This window comes from Oratosquilla oratoria, chromosome 10, assembly GCF_046742065.1.
Source record: "Oratosquilla oratoria isolate Oo_2021 chromosome 10, ASM4674206v1, whole genome shotgun sequence".
Classification (NCBI taxonomy): Eukaryota; Metazoa; Arthropoda; class Malacostraca; order Stomatopoda; family Squillidae; genus Oratosquilla; species Oratosquilla oratoria.
The window spans coordinates 28,970,656-28,995,226 of record NC_134786.1 but is presented as its reverse complement, the minus strand read 5'-3'; the positions used below and the strand labels follow the sequence as shown (position 1 = coordinate 28,995,226).

The following is a 24,571-nucleotide window of genomic DNA, read 5'->3' as shown; positions in this document are numbered from 1 at the left end:
GCCCCTGACCAATCTTCTAAGAAAGGACCAACGGTTTCAGTGGACCCCGACATGCAATCGGGCCTTCGCGCATCTAAATTTCCTATTAAAGTATAGTCCAGCGCTGATAACCCCAGACTATATTCTGCCCTTTCATCTCTATGCAGATGCCAGTGAAGTAGGGATAGGTGCTGCTCTACTACAGGAACGTCACAGTACCAAACGTGTGGTGGCATACTTCAGCCGTAAACTGAAACCTTCACAGCGCCATTACTCCACTATTGACAAGGAATGGCTGGCCCTCATAGAAGCGTTCTGGCACTTCGAATCCATCATCGGAGGTCACTTCGAGATACACCTCCACACGGACCATAATCCTCTGGTGTATCTCCACCGAATGGCGAATACGAACCAGACACTCACCAGGTGGAACCTGGAACTTCAAACCTTCCCCATCACCTTCCAACACGTGACGGGATCTGAGAACGTCATAGCCGACACTCTCTCTCGTTGCGTGTCTCTAGAGGAGGGAGGAGTTACGACTATAGACCCGTCGTAGTCACCAACTAAAACATTTACGTGAATGTAGGTCTATTCTCATGTGCACGTGTGTGTGTATGTAGACTTTGGTAAGTTGCGTGATATGCCGGCTTTCCCACGGTATGGGCACGAAGCTCGCAACTCCGAATAACTGTAAACGCGACGTATGAAGACTCAAACTAATTATTTTTACTTTTATATACGAATTTCGTTTTTCTTATGCTTTGCCAACGTATTCCATTCATTGCATAAGGATTTGTGTATTTGTATTATCTTATGAACCTATCTTGTAAATCTTAGGAACTGATTTACGTAATATTTGGAAAATTGCGTATTTTTCTTCAGTTCGGAAGTCGCAAGCATTTGAGTGAGAACGAGAGTTGCACCTGTCCGTGCGCTCTGGTTAAAAATGCGTGGGAGCGTAAGTTTTGGCAACAGCGTTCCAGCTTCCATTTTTGTATGTATTAATGTATAGATTTTCATATAAAAAATGTTAAGTTTCTTCTTGTATCTAAGATTGACAAGGTAACTTTATTATATATTATTTTGTATGCCCTTTTTGTAAAGAATATGTCTGTGGATATATTCTAAACCTTTGTTGTTCATTGCATCTGGCGACATTTTGCAGCCCTTCATTGTCTAGCCGGAAAGTGTATATATATTGTTGTTTGCAACGGAAAATTTGTCTCTGTTTATACAGTCCCTTGCTGACTAATCTCATACTTTGTCTAGCCTTATGCTAGTACGTTTTCACTTTGCTGGACCTAGAATTTTAGTCGTGGAATTTCTCGACTTTGTATTTTTTGCGTAGGGCTTAGTTTCCAATTCAATTTGTCGATATTTCTCGACCTTACTACGTATTGTCTCTGTGAAGAATTTTCTATTGAATGTCGATATTTTACTGACTATTTATATATGTACATATGTCCTGGCGAATTTAGCCGCTTATGTCCTAAAAGATTCTTTGTCTGGTACTTATATATTGCTTTGACATTTCTTTTGATATTGAGAACAATGCTGTGTATCGGAACTTGTAATTTATGCTCGCTTGGCGACCTCTATCTTGCGATCTTGTTTGTTTTTGTTTCTGTTTGAAGGAAATAATTAATCTTTTATTAGAACTCAGAGTTTTTTTAACCTGGCTCTTCCCCTAGTCGTCACAATATATATATATATATATATATATATATATATATATATATATGTGTGTGTGTGTGTGTGTGTGTGTGTGTGTATACATATATATATATATATATATATATATATGTGTGTGTGTGTGTGTGTGTGTGTGTGTGTGTGTGTATATATATAGTTACGACTACAGACTCGTCGTAGTGAAGATTTCATTCAGACGCACATGCGCGCATGTGCGTATGTGTACCTTGGACTATGCCGGCCTTTCCCACGGTAGGCTTGGTGGACTCTCGCATGCAACCGTCGGTAATCGACGTATGAAGACTGTTAAAGTGATGAATTATATATTTATGATGTATTCCATTCTTTTTGTGCTCTGTCAAACATATTCTATATATTGCATATAGATTTATGTATATATATTATCTTGTGGATCTATCTTGTCAATCTTACGAATTGATTTACGTAAGATTAGAGAAATTACATTTTCTCTTAGTCTTCGGACGTCGGTGAGAAAGATCTGTGCCTACGTGTGGTAATCGACGTATGGAGACTCTCAACGTGATGAATTCTATTCATCAGACGTGTTTCGTTCTTTTTTGTGCTTGACAAAACTATTCCATACATTGCATATAGATTTATGTATGTATATTACCTTGTGGATCTATCTTGTCAATCTTACGAATTGATTTACGTAAGAGTAGAGAAATTGCAAATTACCGTCGTTCTCGGACGCCGAAACGCCGGTGTGGGAATTCATAGCTTGCATGCGTTCTGGAGTAATTACGTGTGAACCAATATTTTGGCAACTGCGTCCCTAACTTACATTTACGTATGTATAGATTTTCATATAAAAACTATTAAGTTTCTGCTTATCTAAGATTGACAAGGTAGCTTTATCATATATTACTATGTATTAATCATTGTAAAGAATATCCGTGTATGTACTAAGAAGTATTCCTAAACACTCTTGTTAATCGTCGCGTCTAGCGACACTTGGCATCTCTCCGGAATTTATGGAGAAATGTATATATACATCTGCTTGTAACGGTCAAGCTAGACCCTGCTTATCAGAGCTCCCATGCTACCTTGTCTAGCTTTGCTAGTGTTTTATCTACTTTGTTGGACTGACTTAGTCGTGGTTTCATCTCGACTTGTATTTTCTCGAGTCATTCTGGTCTCTGCATATATCAGAGTCCTATTGCACTAATCTCATATCTTAGTCTAGCTTTGCTAGAACTCGTCCACTTTGTTGGACTTAGACTTTTAGTCGTAGAATTTTCTCGACTTTGTAATTTTTTACGTAAAATATTACGTAGGACTTGATTTCCATTCTGTGGGTCGAAATTTCTCGACCTTACCACATATTGTCTTTGAGACTTTTTTTTTTCTTTATTGAATGTCGATATTTGATCGACACTTATATATATATACGTGTCTTGGCAATCTTAGCCTTTTATGTTCTAAAGAAACCCATTGTCTGGTATTTATTTGTCTGTGAATTTACGTGTTTCGGACATTGTACTTTTCGCTAGTTTTGGCGACTTCTATTTTTCGATCTTGTTTATTTGTTTCTTTTGAAGGAAATAATCATTCTTAAGCAGAACTCTAGTTTTTTAACCTGGCCCTTCCCCATAGGCGTCACAGGGAGAAAGGGAAAAGTTTGGCCACCTTGCCAAGGATCGAAGGATAGAAATTCGTCAACAATTCTGGTAAGATGGAGATTCTCCAAGATTTCTTTGAGTTCCAAGACCTTAGAGTTTTGCTAAGTGCGGACGTTTCTCTTTTGCTTGAGATAGGAGATATCCGTGAATTAGATTTGAGCGGATACACTGATAGGGCAGATATACTTAGAGTAGTAGTATCCCATTTAATTGAGAGGGATTTGTTACCCCCAGAGGCTATTCTATATACCCGTCCCCCTAGATCAGAGGATTCAGGACTAAGGTTAAGACTTAGAGAAATGGAATTGCAAAGTGAAGAGCGTAAGCTCAGAATGGAGTTAGAGTTGAAAGCTAAGGAAGAAGAGACGAAAATTAGGTTGGCTGAAATTGAATTAAGTAGAGCAGGATTGAGTTCTGGAGTTAGCTCTTTCTCGCCTAGAGATTTTGATGTCACTAGATATATCAAATTAGTTCCCCAATTTTCGGAGAAAGAGCCGGAGACTTTCTTTGTGCAATTTGAAAAGATTGCAACTCAACTCAAAATCCCCCGAGAATACTGGACTATGTTAATGCAGTCTCGTTTCATAGGAAAGGCTCAAAAGATATATTCTTCTCTTCCCCTGAGTGAGAACTCGTACGAAAATGTTAAAATTCGGGTCCTAAAAGCGTATGAGTTAGTCCCAGAGGCATATAGGCTAAAATTCAGAAACTTTAAGAAATTGCCTCAAATAACTTTTGTAGAGTTTGCGGCGATGCAAGAACGCCTTCTGGATAAATGGTGTACGGCTAGTGAAGTCAATTCTCTAGAGAAATGTCGAGAATTAATTTTAGTGGAACAGTTTAATTCATAGCTAGATGCAGATCTTAGGGTTTATCTAGAAGTTCAGAAACCAAATAGTTTGTCTAAAGCTGCTATATTAGCAGAAGAGTATGCCCTGACTCACTCAAAGAAATACAAAACGGCAGATACAGACAACCTTAAGAGGACTACTTATAACACAAATACTAAGAGTACACCCACTCAGGATTCAAAACCCGAAGTTACACACACTAATTCTTACAAGTCCTACCCAAACTACCGAGACTTACATTGCACTTGGTGTAACAAGCACGGACATACAGTCTCTACCTGTTTCAAGAAACAAGGTAAATCCATGCATGCTAACCAAAGAACAACGTTAACTCACAACACTAACTGTGTTTCTGATAGTCAGTTTCAAGAAAAACCCGCTAGTCCTCCCAAAGCTATGCCATTAGAACTAACTTCCAAACCTCCAGTATTGTCTAGTAATGCTAGTTCCACATGTGGTATTAAGATGGAAGTAGACCCGTGTTTTCTACTTTTTATTTCGACAGGAACAATATCCACGACAGAGCATGACACTCCTATACAAGTGTCCATTCTTAGAGACACGGCAGCTAAACAGAGTCTCATACTGGCTCAAGCTCTTACTAATCCACAATTAACTTACTTACATTCTGATGTACTCCTAGATGGAATCGGTGGAACCCGTAGATGTCCTTTGCATAAGATATATCTAACTTCCGATTTAGTCACAGGTCCTGTTGAAGTAGCGGTAATAGACTCATTCCCAGCTACTTTTAGCTAACGACCTTGCAGGTAGCAAAGTAACCTTGCCCATTGTTACAGAATCTCCTAACCTTGTTCTAGATTCCCCTCTTGATAACCTTGATCTTTATCCTGCTTGTGCAGTAACTCTGTCCCAGAGTAGAAAGGTAGATGAAAAAGACTCTTTCGATTTAACATGCTTATTTTCCTCAGAGCCAGAGACATTAACCATTACAGATCCTCTCCCCTTAACGAGAGAAAATTTGTTAAAGGAGCAGAAGAGCGATGAGACTCTTGTCCCGCTCTTCGAAAAGGCTGCCACTGAGGCAGAGGTAAATGACATTAACAGAGGTATTTACATTCGTAAAGGCGTTCTGATGCGTAGGTATCGCCCAGCAGCTACCCCAGCTGACCAAACCTGGGTAGAGGTACACCAAATTGTTGTCCCCACTTCCTATAGAGAGAAAATCTTAGATTTAGCCCATTCTTCCGCTTTATCAGGACACCTAGGTGTCAGGAAGACCTAAAAAAAAGTAAGTGCTCATTTTCATTGGCCTACTGTGGTCAAAGATGTCTCAGATTATTGTCGTGCTTGCCCCACATGCCAGTTGGTAGGTAAAAGCAACAAACCAATTCCAGTAGCTCCTTTGCACCCCATTCCCGCTATAGGAGAACCTTTTTCCAAAATTTTGATAGATGTTGTAGGACCTCTTCCTCCTTCTAAGAAAGGATTCAGATATATTCTTACTGTTATGTGTTTAGCTACCAGGTATCCCGAGGCTATTCCCCTCAAATATACCAAAGCAAAAACAGTAATCAAATCACTGTTGAAATATTTTATATTAGTAGGTTTCCCTGTTGAGATCCAAAGTGATCAAGGAAGTAATTTCCTGTCTAAATACTTTAAGAATTCATTGATTGAGTTAGGTGTCATGCACACCACTTCCTCACCTTATCATCCACAGTCTCAGGGCGCCTTGGAAAGTTTCCACGGCACTTTGAAAAGCATGATGCGTAAGTTTGTACAAGAACAGGAGAAGGATTGGGAAGAAGGCCTCCCCTTCCTTTTGTTTGCTGCTAGGACTACTGTTCAAGACAGTTTAGGTTGTAGCCCAGTTAGTCTTATCTACGGACATGATGTCCGGGGTCCTCTCAAGATGGTAAAAGAGAAGTGGATGGAAGAAGACGTCCAAGTCCCGTCCCTCCAGTATTTCTCTCAAATTCAAGAAAGACTGGTAACTGTCTGGAAGATTGCTAGGGAGAATCTAGAAAATTCTCAAAGGAAAATGAAGGTAAAGTACGACCGAAAAGCTAAACCACGTAGTTTCTCTCCAGAAGACCAAGTGTTGGTCTATATCCCAGTAGCAGGTGAGCCCCTTATGGCCAAGTACCAAGGGCCTTATACTATTTTAGAAAAGGCCAGTAGCTTAAACTACATTATTCACATTCCGGAAAAAAGAAAAACTAAGAGGTTAGTACATATCAATACTTTGAAACCCTTCTACCACAGAGTACCCATTGCCAGCCATACTACTGTTGGTGTAGATGAGACGGAGAGATTTTTCCCTCAGCCAGAACTGCCTCTTCAAAACTCCAAGATATTAGAGGACCCCGACTCTAAGGTAAACCACTTAGAACCCTATCAGCGATGTTCATTGAAGAAACTACTTCTTAAATTCCCTTCCATATTCACTGACAGTCCGAGACAAACAGAGTTAGTTCAGCATGAGATAAAATTGGTCTCGCAGGATCCTATTAAACTGCCCCCATATCGGTTAAACCCGACCAAGAGAGAGTGCCTACGTAAAGAGGTAAATTCTTTAATGGATCAAGGTATTATAGAACCTTCACATAGTCCTTGGAGTTCACCATGTATTTTGATTCCTAAATCTAACAATACTTACAGGTTACTAGTTGATTACCGAAAGGTAAATGAGAAACCTAAAGCTGATGCTTACCCCTTACCTCGGATTGAGGATATCATAGATAACTTAGGGACAGCTACCTACCTCACTAAATTAGATTTCTTGCATGGGTTTTACCAAATAAGCCTCCACCCTGATGCGAAGGAAATTACTGCCTTCGTGACCCCTGACGGTTTATACCATTTCAACGTTATGCCTTTTGGCTTGAGGAACTCTCCTGCAACCTATCAACGTTTGATAAACACACTTATTACAGGTTTGTCAGGAGTAAGGAGTTATTTGAATGACATTATTATCTACAGTAAAACGTGGGAGGAACATTTAACCCAACTTTATTATTTCCTCAGCAGAGCTGATCAAGCTCGCCTCACCTTGAACTTGGCCAAGAGTGAGTTTGGACAAGCCCAGGTGGCTTATTTAGGACATGCAGTCGGCAACTCCATGGTTAAACCCCTGGACCTCAAAGTGAAGGCTATTACCAACCTACCTAGACCTACTAACCGCAGGGAAGTAAGAAGGGTGTTGGGAATGTTTGGGTATTATCGCCGTTATTGCAAAAATTTTGCAGAGATAGCTGAGCCCCTGACTAATCTACTGAGAAAGGACCAACGGTTTCAGTGGACCCCGACATGCGATCGGGCCTTCGCGCAACTTAAATCCCTATTAAAGCATAGCCTAGTGCTGATAACCCCAGACTATACTCTGCCCTTTCATCTCTATACAGATTCCAGCTAAGTAGGGATTGGAGCGGCTCTGCTACAAGAACGTCATGGTACCAAACGTATGGTAGCATACTTCAGCCGTAAACTGAAACCTTCACAGCGCCATTACTCCACTATTGAGAAGGAATGTCTGGCCCTCATACAAGCGTTCCGGCACTTCGAACCCATCATCGGAGGTCACTTCGAGATACACCTCCACACGGATCACAATCCTCTAGTGTATCTTAACCGAATGGCGAATACAAACCAGACACTCACCAGATGGTACCTCGAACTCCAAGGAATCCCCATTACCTTTCATCACGAAATAGGATCACGCAACATTTTAGCCGATACTCTCTCCCGTTGCGTGTCTCTTGAGGAGGGAGGAGTTACGACTACAGACTCGTCGTAGTGAAGATTTCATTCAGACGCACATGCGCGCATGTGCGTATGTGTACCTTGGACTATGCCGGCCTTTCCCACGGTAGGCTTGGTGGACTCTCGGCATCCAACCGTCGGTAATCGACGTATGAAGACTGTTAAAGTGATGAATTATATATTTATGATGTATTCCATTCTTTTTGTGCTCTGTCAAACATATTCTATACATTGCATATAGATTTATGTATATATATTATCTTGTGGGTCTATCTTGTCAATCTTACGAATTGATTTACGTAAGATTAGAGAAATTACATTTTCTCTTAGTCTTCGGACGTCGGTGAGAAAGATCTGTGCCTACGTGCGGTAATCGACGTATGGAGACTCTCAACGTGATGAATTCTATTCATCAGACGTATTTCGTTTTTTTTTTGTACTTGACAAAACTATTCCATACATTGCATATAGATATATGTATGTATATTACCTTGTGGATCTATCTTGTCAATCTTACGAATTGATTTACGTAAGAGTAGAGAAATTGCAAATTACCGTCGTTCTCGGACGCCGAAACGCCGGTGTGGGAATTCATAGCTTGCATGCGTTCTGGAGTAATTACGTGTGAACCAATATTTTGGCAACTGCGTCCCTAACTTACATTTACGTATGTATAGATTTTCATATAAAAACTATTAAGTTTCTGCTTATATAAGATTGACAAGGTAACTTTATCATATATTACTATGTATTAATCATTGTAAAGAATATCCGTGTATGTACTAAGAAGTATTCCTAAACACTCTTGTTAATCGTCGCGTCTAGCGACACTTGGCATCTCTCCGGATCTTACGGAGAAGTGTATATATACATCTGCTTGTAACGGTCAAGCTGGACTCTGCTTATCAGAGCTCCCATGCTACCTTGTCTAGCTTTGCTTGTGTTTTATCCACTTTGTTGGACTGACTTAGTCGTGGTTTCATCTCGACTTGTATTTTCTCGAGTCATTCTGGTCTCTGCTTAAATCAGAGTCCCATTACACTAATCTCATATCTTAGTCTAGCTTTGCTAGAACTCGTCCACTTTGTTGGACTTAGACTTTTAGTCGTAGAATTTTCTCGACTTTGTAATTTTTTACGTAAAATATTACGTAGGACTTGGTTTCCATTCTGTGGGTCGAAATTTCTCGACCTTACCACATATTGTCTTTGAGACTTTTTTTTTTTCTTTATTGAATGTTGATATTTGATCGACACTTATATATATATACGTGTCTTGGCAATCTTAGCCTTTTATGTTCTAAAGAAACCTATTGTCTGGTATTTATTTGTCTGTGAATTTACGTGTTTCGGACATTGTACTTTTTGCTAGTTTTGGCGACTTCTATTTTTCGATCTTGTTTATTTGTTTCTTTTGAAGGAAATAATCATTCTTAAGCAGAACTCTAGTTTTTGAACCTGGCCCTTGCCCATAGGCGTCACAATATATATATATGTGTGTGTATATATATATACATATATATATATATGTATATATATACATGTATATATACATATATACATATATATGTTCGTAAAGAGTATGAGTCCAGGAGCCATGTTATCGGAAATTTTCAAAACACTGGACTCAGAGTAAGGGAATTTATTACCGACGTTTCGAACCCTGTCCTGAGGACGAACCCCGGACAGGGTTCGAAACGTCGGTAATAAATTCTGTTACTCTGAGTCCAGTGTTTCGAAATTTTTCCGATACACACACACACACACACACACACACACACACACACACACACACACACACACACACACACACACACACATATATATATATATATATATATATATATATATATTGATAAGTATTTTAGACAAATTATTTGGATGATGGAGAACATATATACAGGGGAAGGCTCGGAACCCTATACACTCTAACGTTTCGTTCGCGTAGAACTTCTTCAGAGAGTGTATGTAGAACTGCAATTGGAGTTTATGTACTAAATCTAATTATCTTTTCGGACACTTGGGAAAGGTCGTTTTACTGGCGTGTTTTAGAATTAAAATACTAGTTTCTTTAGCTAAATTGATAAACCCTCCTCGATGATTCGATGAGTTATTAGTAGAAATATATGCTGATTCAACAATTCTTCTAGTGAATTTATCAAAACCTTTATGTAGCACTTCAGCTTCTCTCCAGTTTGGTAAATGATCAAATTTTTCCGCATGAACTACTAAAGAATTAGATGTCCTATGTGCTTTTATGTCGTTTTTATGTTCATAAATTCTTTTTTCTAATCCTCTTGACGATTCGCCATAATAAGCCATTGAGCAACTATTGCACGGGATTTTGTATACGACGCTGTTTTCGGAATTGGTTCTCTTTTCAGAAGTCTTTATTAAATCACCTATCCTCTTGTTAGTTATTTTAGCTATGTTTATACCCGATTTTGTTAAATATTTGTCTATTATTGGTGACGTTTCTGAGCCAGGTACTGATATAAAATTTGTATTATTTTTATTTTTATCATTTCTCTCTTTCTTTCCGCGATTGTAAATATTTATTGCTTTTCTTTTTGTTCTTTTCAACATTCCCTCTGGATATCCAAGTTTGTCAAAGGTTTTCATAATGTAATCAAATTCGCCTTCTAGGTATTCATTACTACAGATTCGTAGTAACGAAACGTTAGAGTGTATAGGGTTCCGAGCCTTCCCCTGTATATATGTTCTCCATCATCCAAATAATATATATATATATATACAAGCCCACTGGCTGCGCCAGTCCCGGCTACGCCGGGGTCTTGGCCTGCGACGCAGCTCGCTACGCCCCTTTTGTTATACCTCTAAACGGTTTGAAATGCACACTTTGTTCTACCTCTTGAATGTGTTTGAAATAAAAGAAGGTTTTATCATTTTAACTTTTATTTACATCAGAAACTTTAGTTTCGTCTATAATTTGTTTACTGCTTTGAGGCGAAGGAGATGAGACATCCTCGACGTCGCTCTTTTCTATTCCATTGTCAACTTTCTTCTTTTTTCGAGGCGGAGACGATGCAATATCTTCGTCGTCGCTTTGCCGCTTGACCGTTTCCTTGATTTCCTCCATTTTCTTAGTCATCTCTTCTTTTAGACCCATAATTAATTCTTCCATTTTTTTCGTGACAGGGTTTTCAGCTTCATTACTACTGTTACTTTCTTCTTCATTTGAAACGTTTTCTTCGAAGGCAAAATCAGGTAAGATCATCTTGACGGCATCTTCTTCTGAAATGTTATAAGCGTCCTTTGGTATTGGAACTACACCTAATTCGGGTTCTTCTTCAGCTATGGGGATAAGTTCTTCTGTTTCTTCGCCTGTTACTGCAGAAGCAGGAGGTGACGCTTGAATGTTCACTACGCTATCAGAGAAAAGTTCTTTATATACACAGTTCGTGGCAGGTCTTAACCGGTATTCTTTATTTACTTTATGCCAGCCAGTATAGACGAACAAAAAAATTCCACGACGTTACTCTTGAACAGGCGACATAGAATTGACCGTCAGCGAAACACTGAACTGTATCCAAGAGTATTCCACACCGTTCGAACGTTTGCCCTTGTGACTTGTTTATTGTCATCGCGTAACTTAATTTGACTGGAAATTGTTTTCTTTTTAAGCTAACTGAAGTGTCTTGAGCTTCTAACTTTATTTTAGGGATCATAACCTGTTCACCGCGATAACTATCCCCTAAAATTTTACCAACTATAATATTCTTTTTCAGATTAGTAACTAAAAGCCTCGTTCCGTTGCACAGTTTCGGAGGGCAAATGTTTCTAACAACCATCACTACACTTCCAATTTTCACTTGAAGTCGATGAGGAGGTAGAGAAGGACTTATCATGGCATTAAATACCGAAGTTTGAATATCGGTCCCTTCTTCCACTGCTCTATCAGTACTGTAATAATTTTTTTCTTTTTCCTTTGATTTGTCATAGATCATGAGATTCACACTGTCAACATCGTCGTTTGTAGGTGATATTATAGCTCGTTTTTCAAAATATGAAACGTTGAGATGGTTGTCTTCCAAGTCCCCGTAGATACTATTTATCAATTCTTCACGGGATTTTACTTGAACACCAAAACCTTCCTCAAGTTCCAAAGGCCCATCATTTTGTGATCCGATTTCTAACAATTTTTGTGCAAATTTAATGTTGTTTGTATAATTTTTCATGAGGCGTACGTTCGCGGTTAATTTCAGTTTTGTTATATCGCCCCACATGTAACTCGATTTGATACAGTATTCGAGTTCATCGTTCTTACCGCCACCACGTATAACGGGTAAAATTTGTCGGAAATCTCCAGCACAAATAACAACTTTTCCTCCCATAAACTTATCATTTTCAAGAATATCCCTCAACGTTATATCGAGTGCGGTCAACGTATTCTTCTTTGCCATTACGACTTCGTCCCACACAATTAAAGACGCCATCTCTAACAACTTTGCAAGTTCACTTCTCTTCTTGATTGCGCATGCTTTTATTTCATTGTATTCCATCAACGGTATCTTGAACATGTTGTGAGCAGCTCTCCCTCCATGGAGAACTGTAGCGGTGATACCCGAAGACGCAACAGCCAAAGCTATTTTTCCTGCGAACGTACAGTATCAAGTAACAAATTCAAGACAAACGATTTCCCCGTGCCGCCGGCAGCGTTTACAAAAATTCCATTGTTGTCGTATCGGTGTCCGTGTTCTACTCGAAACATTGCAGTGTCGTAAACTTGTTTTTGTTTATCATTTAACATTAGCTCTTTCACATTAACATCGTCTTTCAGCCTTTCTTTGTTATACGATTTTTCTCTTCGAATAACGTTTGAAGTTTTCTCACCACCTCTAGAAGGAGGAAGCCCGTAATCGGTGATGGACCCTCCTCCACAATTCCACACCTGTTTTTGTATATCATCTAACGCATCCAAGTATATTTAATCATTATACTCTGTTAGATTGTTTGTATGGAGAAAATCACTTGCAAAAAGATCTTTAGTCTCTTCCCAAATCCTGGATTGATCTATGAGGTCTAAAAACACCAACATACTTGCATAAGTTTCTCTTAGACGATACCTATCGTTAGTGTGGTTGATTATTTCCAGAATTGTCATTTTCCATGTTTCTTCATCACTTAAAAGTCCTAAAGCTTTGACAGCTTCTCGGTAAGAGGGATGCATCACACCTTCAATTGTTCGAAGATCTTCATACGAAGTAGGCCCTGGTTTGTGTGTTAGGAGAAGTCTCAAATAGAACAGTTCTACTGTCCTGGTGGTCACGGCGCGAATGCGTCCTAGTGAAAAAGTAGGCCCTTGACGTTCTTCCCAGCATGAACACTTGGCGTTATAAATGAAATGGTGAGGCAACTCATGATAAAGCAAAGAGGCGGCAAAAGTATTCCTTGAACACAACTTGAAAAAGGCAGTTACTTGAGTGTCTTTACGGACTCTTCTTTCTAGCTCCCTTTCAGATGTACGTTCATCGTAAAAGATTTCGTTTTCGCCCTCCAAGTGCAAGTCTAATGTCATCACCGGCGGGTAACTTTTATGTATTTCAAATTTAAATATCTTCCACGTTGCCTCGTTTGCGTTTATGAATCTTGCTTCCTGGAAGATTTTTACTTCGTTTACCGTTTCACCATCAATAGACTTGCCAAAAAGGATTCTATCACAGCCTTTGTTAACATATTTTGTAACATATGCAATATATTTAATTGAATTTGAACATTCAACGTTTATGTGGGCGTTGTAATTCAAGCAAAGGTACGGATTGTAAGGTACGACCCACGAATTATCGATAACTTTTTCCTCTTTTTTAATTGTCACTTTGAATGAATTTCCTTCTTCTCCGATTGACCTTCGCTTATATTCAGGGTATCCGTTGTTGCCAAATAATAAGTCACTTCGGCAAGTCTTAGGGAAATTTTTCCACATTTTCCAGAGCTTGCATTCTTTCCTTGGCAACACGGTTGTGATTCGTCGTACCCCTTACATGGACCATGAATCATACATCTTGTAACAACATCGTATAATCTGGGTTCTTCATTCTTATCGGGGATTTCAGCTGAAATTAACTGAGAAACCGTATCAGCGGTAACACGTTCGTCCATCCACAATAAAATGTGCGCATGGGGAAGTCCACGTTTCTGCCATTCTATACTGTATAAGTTGGCTTTAACTTGACCAAAAATCTTACCGTGGGTTAAATCTTTCATCAGACTATCAACTTTTAACTTGAAAATCCTGCTAACCAAATCAGGACGATCTCCTAGGCACCGCGTTGACGCGGAACCTGCATCGTTCATCGCTTCACGTAATTCAGGCCACTTTGGGTTCATAGTAAAGGTTATGAAATAGTCAGGAGAGCCATAGTAGGTAACATAAGCAAGAGCATCTTGTTGTCGTTCTTTCATATACCGAGGACCTCCAATGAAAGAAGCGGGCAGAACTACCCTTTGTCCAGTATCACTGCCATTATTTGTACAGTTTAGTATGTCTGCTCTTTCTTTACGGATTTGGGATTGGTTCATTTCGAAATACGTTAACTTATTAGATTCCATTTTCACGTAATTATCAACCACAAATTGTTGAAACAGCCTCCTACTTTTAGTTATGTGATTGAAAACACCCTCTCTTTCCATATAAAGAGACGAATAAAACATAGCTGGGGACAAACGATTATTTTTCATCTCCTTGGTCGTCCCGGGTTTACACTGTTTAGTCATCGTATAAGAGTAACCGATATCACCATTCGGAATCAAAAGTGGATACTGGAATGCATCATAAAAAAAAATGGTTGTGGCTTAATATTTTGATAGCGTATTGCGAATTTGTTAAAGGAGAACTTATCACTATTTGCAACGGATCTTTGTTTGAGTCAAAGTTAACAATCCCCCAACTTGTGCCGAAGAAGTGGGTAGGTGATAAACTCCTTTATGTTCTCGTGTATTGATTCCGTCTGCTGCCTTCAACGTTATAGACGCGCTAGGTATAGTGTCTGATTCTCTTAGATGTTCTTCTATCAACCTACGGCAAGTCTCGAGCTACTTCAACATGCCTGATAGGCAAGCATTATGCTCGGTTAAATAGTCAAATAACAAAGACACTATCTTTTGGTTTTCAAGGATCTCATTCTTCTCTCTTGCTCGGCGCTCTGTAGTTGAACGGCGTTTTGTAGTCGAATCTTCATTCATCAAATTTTGCATGCCTAACTTCACTTGCTGTTGTTTGTCATGGTAAAAGTAAAGGTCCAAAAACGCTCCTTGTGGCTTCCAAAACGGTCTGTCTTTTCTCGCGATTAGTTCAGGTTTGAGTAGCCCAATTCTATGGTATATTTTCCCTTGGATCTTGTAACAAATAGAAGCGTCTCGGCTGTTCTGAAGTGTGCTGGAAGTGTTAAATGATGTAAAACTAAATAGCGCGTTAAACCCGGTTAAATTTTCAAGATAACGTTTGGATAAAGAGGAAGTCGCATCATATAAACTTTGAAGATCCTTTTTCAGTTCCGAAAACATAATCTTTGGTGTTTGTCCTGCGTTACAGCAGATGCTCTTACGTTCGTTTCTCCATAGAAACGACTGACAAAGTTTACACTTATACGCTCCAATTTTTCCAACCGAATGAGGCGGTACTTCACCTTCACGTAAAGACCCTTTTATACTTGATAGAGATTCTTTCGAACGGTTCTACAAATGTTTTTACCCTACTGTTCATTTCCGTGCGTTTTTGCCGTGTAACATTTAAATAATAATCGGTTGCCTCCTGTGTCAACACTTGACTGGTCAAATTTTTCCTATAATAATTCTTCAATTCATCTCGTGTCCTTTCCAATTGTTCCTTTTTATCCTTCTTCAAAATTTCACGTTGCTCTCTTTGCTTTCTTTTAGTTTTCTTCAAAATTTCACGTTCCTCTCTTTTCTTTCTGTTAGCTTCTTTCAATTGAAGACGTTGTTTCTTCATGGTAATGCGCTCCTCACGTAATATCTGTTTGCGTTCTTGAATTGTCTGCTCTAAATGGTCAATTTCTAGTTCTATTTGCGTCTTTGGAGGGATCGTATTTTTACTTGGAACAACTTTAGAGTTGTTTTCAATTTGTTTAACTTTCTTATCCAAGGCACTCTTAATTAATGGCATACTTTTTTAGCTTGTCTATTCTTCTTTGAGTTTTAAAACATCTTTGAAGGTAATACTTCTGATAGTCCCAGTGATCCGATTTACCTCCACTTTTCGTAAATTTTTTATAGCCTGCGTAGTAATGTTTTTCAAATGCGTGGGATCTTTCGTCTGAAATTTCTCCATCAAACATTTCAAGGGTCTCGAATGTCTCATCGGTATAATTTAATTTGGGATCCTCCTTTAATCTGACGTTGAACAACAAAAATTTACGATGAAATGACTTTATTGATTCCTTGATGGAGAAATCCTTGCAAGTTTGATATAACGTTGGGAATTTAGCGGAATGTTCTCGTTTTAAAAACACAACTTGCTTTTTGTTTTTCGACAGGTACTGTTTTGTTATTTTTTTCGTTTCTGTAACCCATTTCCAAAAATGGCGGTTTCTTCGGTTCATTACTGCTGAAGTTTCAGGCATCTTTCATAGGTTGAATGTACACGTGCCCTTGATATCACGTCGGGCCCTGCCAAAAAAATCGAATAGACCTTTACTCTCGGACAGGGGTCAGCGTGTCCGCATTCTGCCGGGTTCTGACGGATTGGGAAAACCGATCGGGTCACAGATTTTTAGTAATATATATATATATATATATATATATATATATATATATGTGTGTGTGTGTGTGTGTGTGTGTGTGTATATATATATATATATATGTGTGTGTGTGTGTGTGTGTGTCTGTGTGTGTGTGTGTGTGTGTGTGTGTGTGTGTGTGTGTGTGTGTGTGTGTGTGTGTGTGTGTGTGTGTGTGTGTGTGTGTGTGTGTGTGTGTGTGTGTGTGTGTGTGTGTGTGTGTGTGTGTGTGTGTGTGTATGTATATAAAACTGAAGGTGGAAGAAGGGGATGAGGAGTAATAGGAGAATTTTACGCTTTAACGTGTCGACCCGCAGGGTCTTGATCACAAAGCTAACAACTCAAACATAACAGGATATTTAAATAATGGACGGGTCATCTTATGGGACGCTTCGGAGAGCTTGTTATTTTATTTGCGTATTCTTTTATCATTAATAAGCTTGTGGCTTTTGCCAGACATATAAATCCTTCTCTTTGGTTAATGTTGTTATTAGTGTTAATGTATGCTGCCTCAGTTGTCTTCCTTAGTTTCTTGGATGATCCTTTATTTAATACGGTTGTGTTGTTCCAGTCTGGAAGGTGGGCATGTTTATCCACATGCATCACTATGGAGTTAGATGTTCTATGGGCTTTTACGTCATTTTTATGTTCATTTATTCTTTTATTAAGTCCGCGAACAGATTCACCAAAATATGAAGAGGGACAGCTTTTACACGGGATTTTATTAACATGGCTGTTTTCGTTAGTGGGATTATTGTAGCTACGTGTTACTAAATATCCTACTTTATTACCTGATTTCCTGGCTATTTCAATGCCCGCTTTTAGGAGAAAAGTGTCTAGCTTTGAATTGACATTAGAGTTTGGTACTGTAATGTATCTGGTTTCTTCATTACATTTATTATCATTCTTATTTTCATCTCTACTTTTGTTAATAATTTCTTTGGCTTTCTTTTTCAACCTACATAGTAATGCATGTGGATAAACATGGCCACCTTCCAGACTGAAACAACACAACCATATTAAATAAAGGATCATCCAAGAAACTAAGGAAGACAATTGAGGCAGCATACATTAACGCTAATAACAACATTAACTATAGAGAAGAATTAATATGTCTAGCAAAAGCCACAAGCTTATTAATGATAAAAGAATACGCAAATAAAATAACAAGCTCTCCGAAGAGTCCCATGAGATGACCCGTCCATGTATAAAATATCCTGTTATGTTTGAGTTGTTAGCTTTGTGATCAAGACCCTGCGGGTCGAAACGTTAAAGCGTGAAATTCTCCCATTACCCCTCGTCTGCTTCTTCCACCTTTTGTTTGATTTGTCATAATATAGTCAATATATGCATATATATATATATATATATATATATACATATATATATATATATACACACATATATATATATATGTATACATACATATATACATATATGTATATACATATATATACATATATATATACATGTATATATATATATATATATATATATATATATATATATATACATATATATATATATGATATTTCGTATCAAAAGTTTCTCTAATATATTACCAATATTATTCTTCCCTTTCAATCTAAACACCCAAAATTTTCTGTGATTTTTTATGATTATTTCTTTTTACCAAAAACATTTTCTAAAACAGACAAAACATCGTTATTCAGAAAGGCATAATAATAAAGAGGATTTATTCCTCTGTTTATGGGAAATCTACCCCCACTGAATGATATACAGAGTTGTTGTTGCCTAAGATTCTCAGGTCATGTGCCGCATGTGATGTGGCGAGTTGGTGACCTAGATTACTGTTTATAACTTTTCGAACAGCCTTCAACTTTGTGGAAGCTTCTGAGCCAAGCTACTCTTGTCATACTTTCATTCCCCCTGGCCAGGTGGCTCAGTTTTTGTGATTCAATTAGAGACACTGCAGAAGTTTGAATTTGGTATATATATATATATATATATATATATATATATATATATATAAATATTTATTTATATTTATAATTTCTATCTATATATGTATATATATATATATATATATATATATATATATATATATATATATCAATGAAAAATATAGTAACACATTTATAAATCACAACTGATACCACAGTCAGAAGAAAGAAAATGTTTAATATGTTGAAAAGTTCAATATATTTTGATCTTCAGTAGTATGAAATGGGAGAAGGGTACTACCTTAAATAGCAACCTCTTATAAAGGAAAGGAAACTAGGAAAGGAGTAAATATCACTACCCTCAATCTCTAGTGACCTGAGGATGACATGAGGTCGGGTCAGGGAGAGAGGGAGGATATCTGTCGACAATTTTTTTTGTAATGAATAATCCTGAAATTATGTCTGGAGTTAGAAATACTCATAGTGAGCAGATAGTCTATTAATGTGGATTCTACTATTTTTCTTCTGAATCCACAACCAGATTACAAAGGATTACAAAGGAGAAGTATACCGACAGGAGACCTTTTGGTCCATATCTAGGTCGGATGCGAAAAATATATATAATAATGATTATTGAATAATTAAACAAATAAGAAATTATAACAAGATAAATAATAACAAACAAAATAAATAAATGCATAGGTATAGCTAAGTAATAAACAAACAGGAAAATAGTAGATAATAAATTGAAAGATAAATAATAATAAGTGAAAATCAAGCAAATAGGAATAAACAAATAAACAAATAACATAAAATAGATAGCAGGCATTATAGCATCTTCTTTAGATGTTTATCTAAACTAATCGTAAAGTTTAGAACTAATCTACATTGCACTGCCTCTGCAAGAAGTTTATTCCCTTTATTAACTACATGGTTGGCAAAGTTTTTTCTACCCACTTCCAAATTAAATATATTTCCTAACAGGTTGAGACCATTATTTCTTGTCAGATTTTTATTCAATGTGAAAATTTTGTCACTTTTGATGTTGTCATTTCCCTTTAGAATCTTAAAAACCTGCATCAATGAAGCCTTTCCCATAAGCCTTCCCAACTACACTAAACAAATTGATCCCTCTGAAAATACTACACTCACAATTGTCCCCTTTTCCCATATAAAGTGGAACTATATAGGCTCTCCTCCACTCCTCCCGTACTTTACCCTCTCTTAAACAAAGATTAATAACCTCACCAATCGCTCCACCATCATTGTACCTCCTTTTTTAAGACACTGAGTAACACCCATCCAACCTAGGTGCCTTACCTGCTCTCATCATCTTAACAGCTGCCTTCACCTTACTTTTCTTTATTTCTCCTCCATTTTCTTCACTCATCACTGTCATTTTCTTAGCGCTTCCTACTGCAACTACCTGTCCCTGGCTATCCTCCTTCAAATTTAGTAACTCCCTAAAGTACTCTGCCCATCTTCCTCTCATTGCCTTCTCTTCCGTTATAATCTTTCCATCTAAACCTTTTACTTTTTCTTCTCTACTTGATTCGTCTCCTCTTCCTCTCTTAATTTCTTTCCAAAATATCTTATTACTTTAAAAATTTGTTGTCATACTTTTACTTAATTTCACATCTACTCTCCTCTTTGTCTCCTTTATCAGGTCCCAAATGACAAAATTAGCTGACCCTGAGTTGTTCCTGGATAAAACCCTCAGCCAAGCCAGAATTAGCTTTTTCAATCCCCCTTCGATCCGGTCCTTACAACTCCCACTTGATGCAGCGGCCTTGGTGGTGAAACGGGTGGTTAATGGGTGTAGTAAGCGTCCTCCCCAATCTCGAGAGTCAGTTAGACAATGAGTTCCCAAGGTTTTATGCTGTTTAGTGGTCGAGCGGTCTAAGGCGTGTGTGCGGTTTGGGAGTTTACTTCCAAGCGCATTGGGTTCGAGTCCCGTGCGCTACTGCCAAAAGAGATTATCTGATTGATGTCGCTGTCCACTAGCGAATTTCTCAAACAAATATATATATATATATATATATATATATATATATATATATATATATATACATACATTACCAACCACAATGCACTTTAATTCTAAGCCATTAACATCGTGGTACTGCCGAGAACTCGAACTCAGCTATCACATGACAAGTGACGCGGTATTCTCCAGCTTTCTAACCAATACTCTGCCATTTGGAGGGTGGACATAAATCAAGTTACCAAAGTGATTAATTTTTTCAACGTTTCGTCTGCAAAAAGACATATTCAGGAAAATCTGTAACATGAATACATGGGCCGTTGGGGACCACTACTTACAAAAATTATAGGCCCAAAGAAATGACGAAAGAAATTGTCGGTTGGTGACTTATGTATACGAACCTAGCCGGCTTGGGTGGTGGAAGGAGTAGTGGAGGAAGGGTTAGTGGGAGGGGTTGACTTCTCATTATGACGGGAAGGAGAGAGTCGAGGGGTGGGGTGGAAGGTTAGGGGGTTGCGAGGTCGGTTGGGGGAGGATGGATGGAGTGGGTGGGAGGAGGTGGAGGGGGGGCGTATTGACATAGGGTGTGGTCACGGGTGGTGGTGGCTTCACTGCATTGTTAAACAAACCAATGACGGAAATCATGTTGCTTTGAACATTTGTTATAGGGCTATATTCCCTTATAAACATAGCTTCTAAAAGCTTAAGTTAATGTGCATCCCTATTGCTTGCTATAATCCTGGTATTCTTAACTAGGCATTCACGGGTGGCTGTTTGGTTATGATATTTCAATAAATGATGTTTAATAGCCCCGTTTTGCAAGTGCATTGATATTCTCCTACTGAAACTACATCTAGTATGACCAATATATGATGAAATGCGAGTCACACAGCCCCCGGTAAGACATTTAAATTCGTACACAATGTTGGTTTTAGACATGGTCTCAGTATTACTATTCAATTTGTTAGTTATTACCAATGAGCTAGTTTTTTGGTTGGAGTAGAATACAACCACGCGGATTTCCTTCTCTTTAGAAACTGGGTGGCAGTTTTTAGTGATGATATCTTTAATGATTTTCTCATCTTTTTTGCAACCCTTGGTGAAGATGTTATGATAGTAGACGTTAATTAATTTTTGGGACTTAGAGGATATTTGGGGGGGAATATATATATATATATATATATATATATATATATATATATATATATATATATATATGTATATATGTATGTATGTATATATATATATATATATATATATATATATATATTACAAAGGCAGAGCATGCCGACAGGAGACCTTTTGATCCATATCTAGGTCGGGTGTAAAAAAAAATCATAATAATGATATATAATAATGTAAATAGTAAATAAAGTACATAGATAAAAGCGTAGGTATATTTAAGTGATAAACAAACAGGTAAATAGTAAATAATAATAAATTGACACATAAAGATTACAAAAGCGGAGCATGCCGACAGGGGAGACCTTTTGGTCCATGTCTAGGTTAGGTGCGAAAACACATAATAATAAATGAATAAATAAAAGATATAATAATGCAAATAACAAATAAAATACATAAATAAATGCATAGGTATAGTTAAATAATAAACAAACAGGTAAAGAGTAAATAATAATGAATTGACATATAATTAATAATAAATGAGAATCAAACACACAAATGATAAAACAAAAACAAATAATATATAATAAATGATAATCATTACAGCATCTTGCTTAGATGTTTATTCCATTCATTAAATACACGGTTGGCGAAGTTGTTTCTACCCACTTCCAAATTGAATCTATTTCCGGACAGTTTGAGACCATTGTTTCTTGTCTGATTCTCATTCAATTTGAACATTTGGTCACTTTTGATGTTGTCAATTCCCTTAGAATTTTAAAGACCTGTATCAAGTCACCTCTGAGTCTACTCTTTTTTAGGGGAAACAGATTCATGTGATTTAGTCGATTTTCGTCTGATTTATTTTTGATATTTGGAATCAGTTTTGTGGCTCGCCGTTGTACTTTTTCCAGTCTGTCAATGTCTTTAATGAAATTCGGTGACCATACGGAAACAGCATATTCCAAATTTGGACGAACTAACGATTTATATGGCTTGTTAATGAGTGTTGAGAGAATCAAGCAAATAATAATAAACAAAATTGACAAATGATAACTAAATATATAAACAAATAATAAAAAATATATTATAGTCATTACAGCATCTTGCTTAAGTGTTTATTTAGATGATTTTTAAAGCTTTGAACTGAACTACATTGTACTGCCTCTGCAGGAAGTTTATTCCATTCATTAGCTACACGGTTGGCGAAGTTGTTTCTACCCACTTCCAAATTAAATCTATTTCCGGACAGTTTGAGACCATTGTTTCTTGTCTGATTCTCATTCAGTGGGAAATTTTTGTCACTTTTGATGTTGTCAGTTCCCCTTACAATCTTAAAAACTTGTATCAAGTCACCTCTGAGTCTACGTTTTTTAAGGAAAACAGATTCATATATTTTAGTCGTTTTTCGTTTTCGTATGATTTATTTTTGATATTTGGAATCAGTTTTGTGGATCGGCGTTGTATTTTTTCCAATCTATCAGTGTTGTTCATCAGATTCGGTGACCATACGGAAACAGCATATTCCAAATGTGAACAAACGAACGATTTATATAGCTTGTTAATGAGAGATGGACTTTTGAGGTCAAAAGATCGCGCAATCAGTCCTAGAATCTTATTTGCTTTCTCAGAGGCTGAAATACACTGCTTGGATGATTTGAGATCATTACTGATAATTACGCCGAGATCTTTTTCACTATCCACTTTTATTAATGAATTTTTATATAACTTGTAATCGTATCTGCTGTTACTCTTACCTATGTGCATTACCTTGTGTTTACTTGTGTTAGATTTCATTAACCACTTTTCAGACCATTGCTCTAATAAATCTAAATCTTCTTGAATATCTAATTGGTTTAAGTGATCATTTGCCATTCCGCACATTTTTGTATCATTAGCAAACTTGGAAACAGTAGATTTTTGTCCGTGATCTATATAATTTATATATACTATGGATAGAAGTGACCCAAGAACGGAACACTGAAAATATCCACTCGTAACATTTTTACATCCAGAAGTTTTTTCCATTTAAAACAACTCTCTGTTTTCGATCATTCAATTAATTCCTAGTCCACCGTAATAAGCTACCACTTATTCCTTGTGAAGCTAATTTAGTAAGTAGTGTTTCGTGGGAGATGGTATCAAAACCTTTTGCAAAGGCTAGATATATCAAATCTATATTGTTTCTTTTGTCATAATTTGAAATAAATGTGTTGTAAAATTCGAGTAAGTTAGTCACGCAAGAACGTTTCCGTCTGAAACCATGCTGGCTATCATTTATAAAACAACTACTTTCTAAATGATGTTCGATATCATCTCTGGTGATAGTTTCCATAATTTTTCCGACGATTGAAGTCAAACTTATTAGCCTGTAGTTATTTGGATTCTTTTTGTCACCTTTTTTTAATATGGGAGCAACGTTAGCTTGCTTCCATTCTCTTGGGACATCTCCGGATATGATGGATCTCTTGAAAATAATTTCTAATGGAACAACAATACCATTTTTCATTTCCTTTAAGATTCTTGAATGCCAACCGTCAGGCCCTGGTGTTTTATTAACTTTGAATTTTTCTATAAACTTTTTAATTTTTTCTTTTGTTATACTTACCGTAGTAAGTTTAACCTAGACTTTTTACAGGTTTTATTTTGGAGTTCACTTTGAGGTGTTTCGTTTACAAATGCTGAGCTAAAATAACTTTTTAAAATATCACACATTCCTTCATTTGAATATTCAAGTTGACCGTCAACAGATAATAGTGGACCAATGTGATTCCTAACAACCTTTTTATCTCTAATGTAACTATAGAATTCTTTGGGATTCTCTTTGAATTTATCAGCGATATTCATTTCGTATTGTTGTTTTCGTTTTTATATTGTCTTTTTTAAATCCCTCTGTATTAACACAAAACTTT

At 37.2% G+C, this 24,571-nt stretch overlaps 2 protein-coding genes across 2 annotated transcripts; both read right to left on the bottom strand.

Annotated features, from left to right (window-relative positions):
- Positions 1–7,628: 7,628 nt before the first annotated feature.
- Positions 7,629–12,317, bottom strand: LOC143028821 (uncharacterized). The gene is made up of 2 exons (XM_076191185.1): positions 11,991–12,317; positions 7,629–7,748 (listed from the first exon to the last, which is right to left on the bottom strand). The coding sequence occupies exons 1-2, from the start codon at positions 12,315–12,317 to the stop codon at positions 7,629–7,631; spliced, it is 447 nt and encodes a 148-aa protein (XP_076047300.1).
- Positions 12,318–12,499: 182 nt separating this feature from the next.
- LOC143028820 (uncharacterized) lies at positions 12,500–13,432 on the bottom strand. The gene is made up of 2 exons (XM_076191184.1): positions 12,955–13,432; positions 12,500–12,822 (listed from the first exon to the last, which is right to left on the bottom strand). The coding sequence occupies exons 1-2, from the start codon at positions 13,430–13,432 to the stop codon at positions 12,500–12,502; spliced, it is 801 nt and encodes a 266-aa protein (XP_076047299.1).
- Between the last annotated feature and the right edge of the window lie 11,139 nt (positions 13,433–24,571).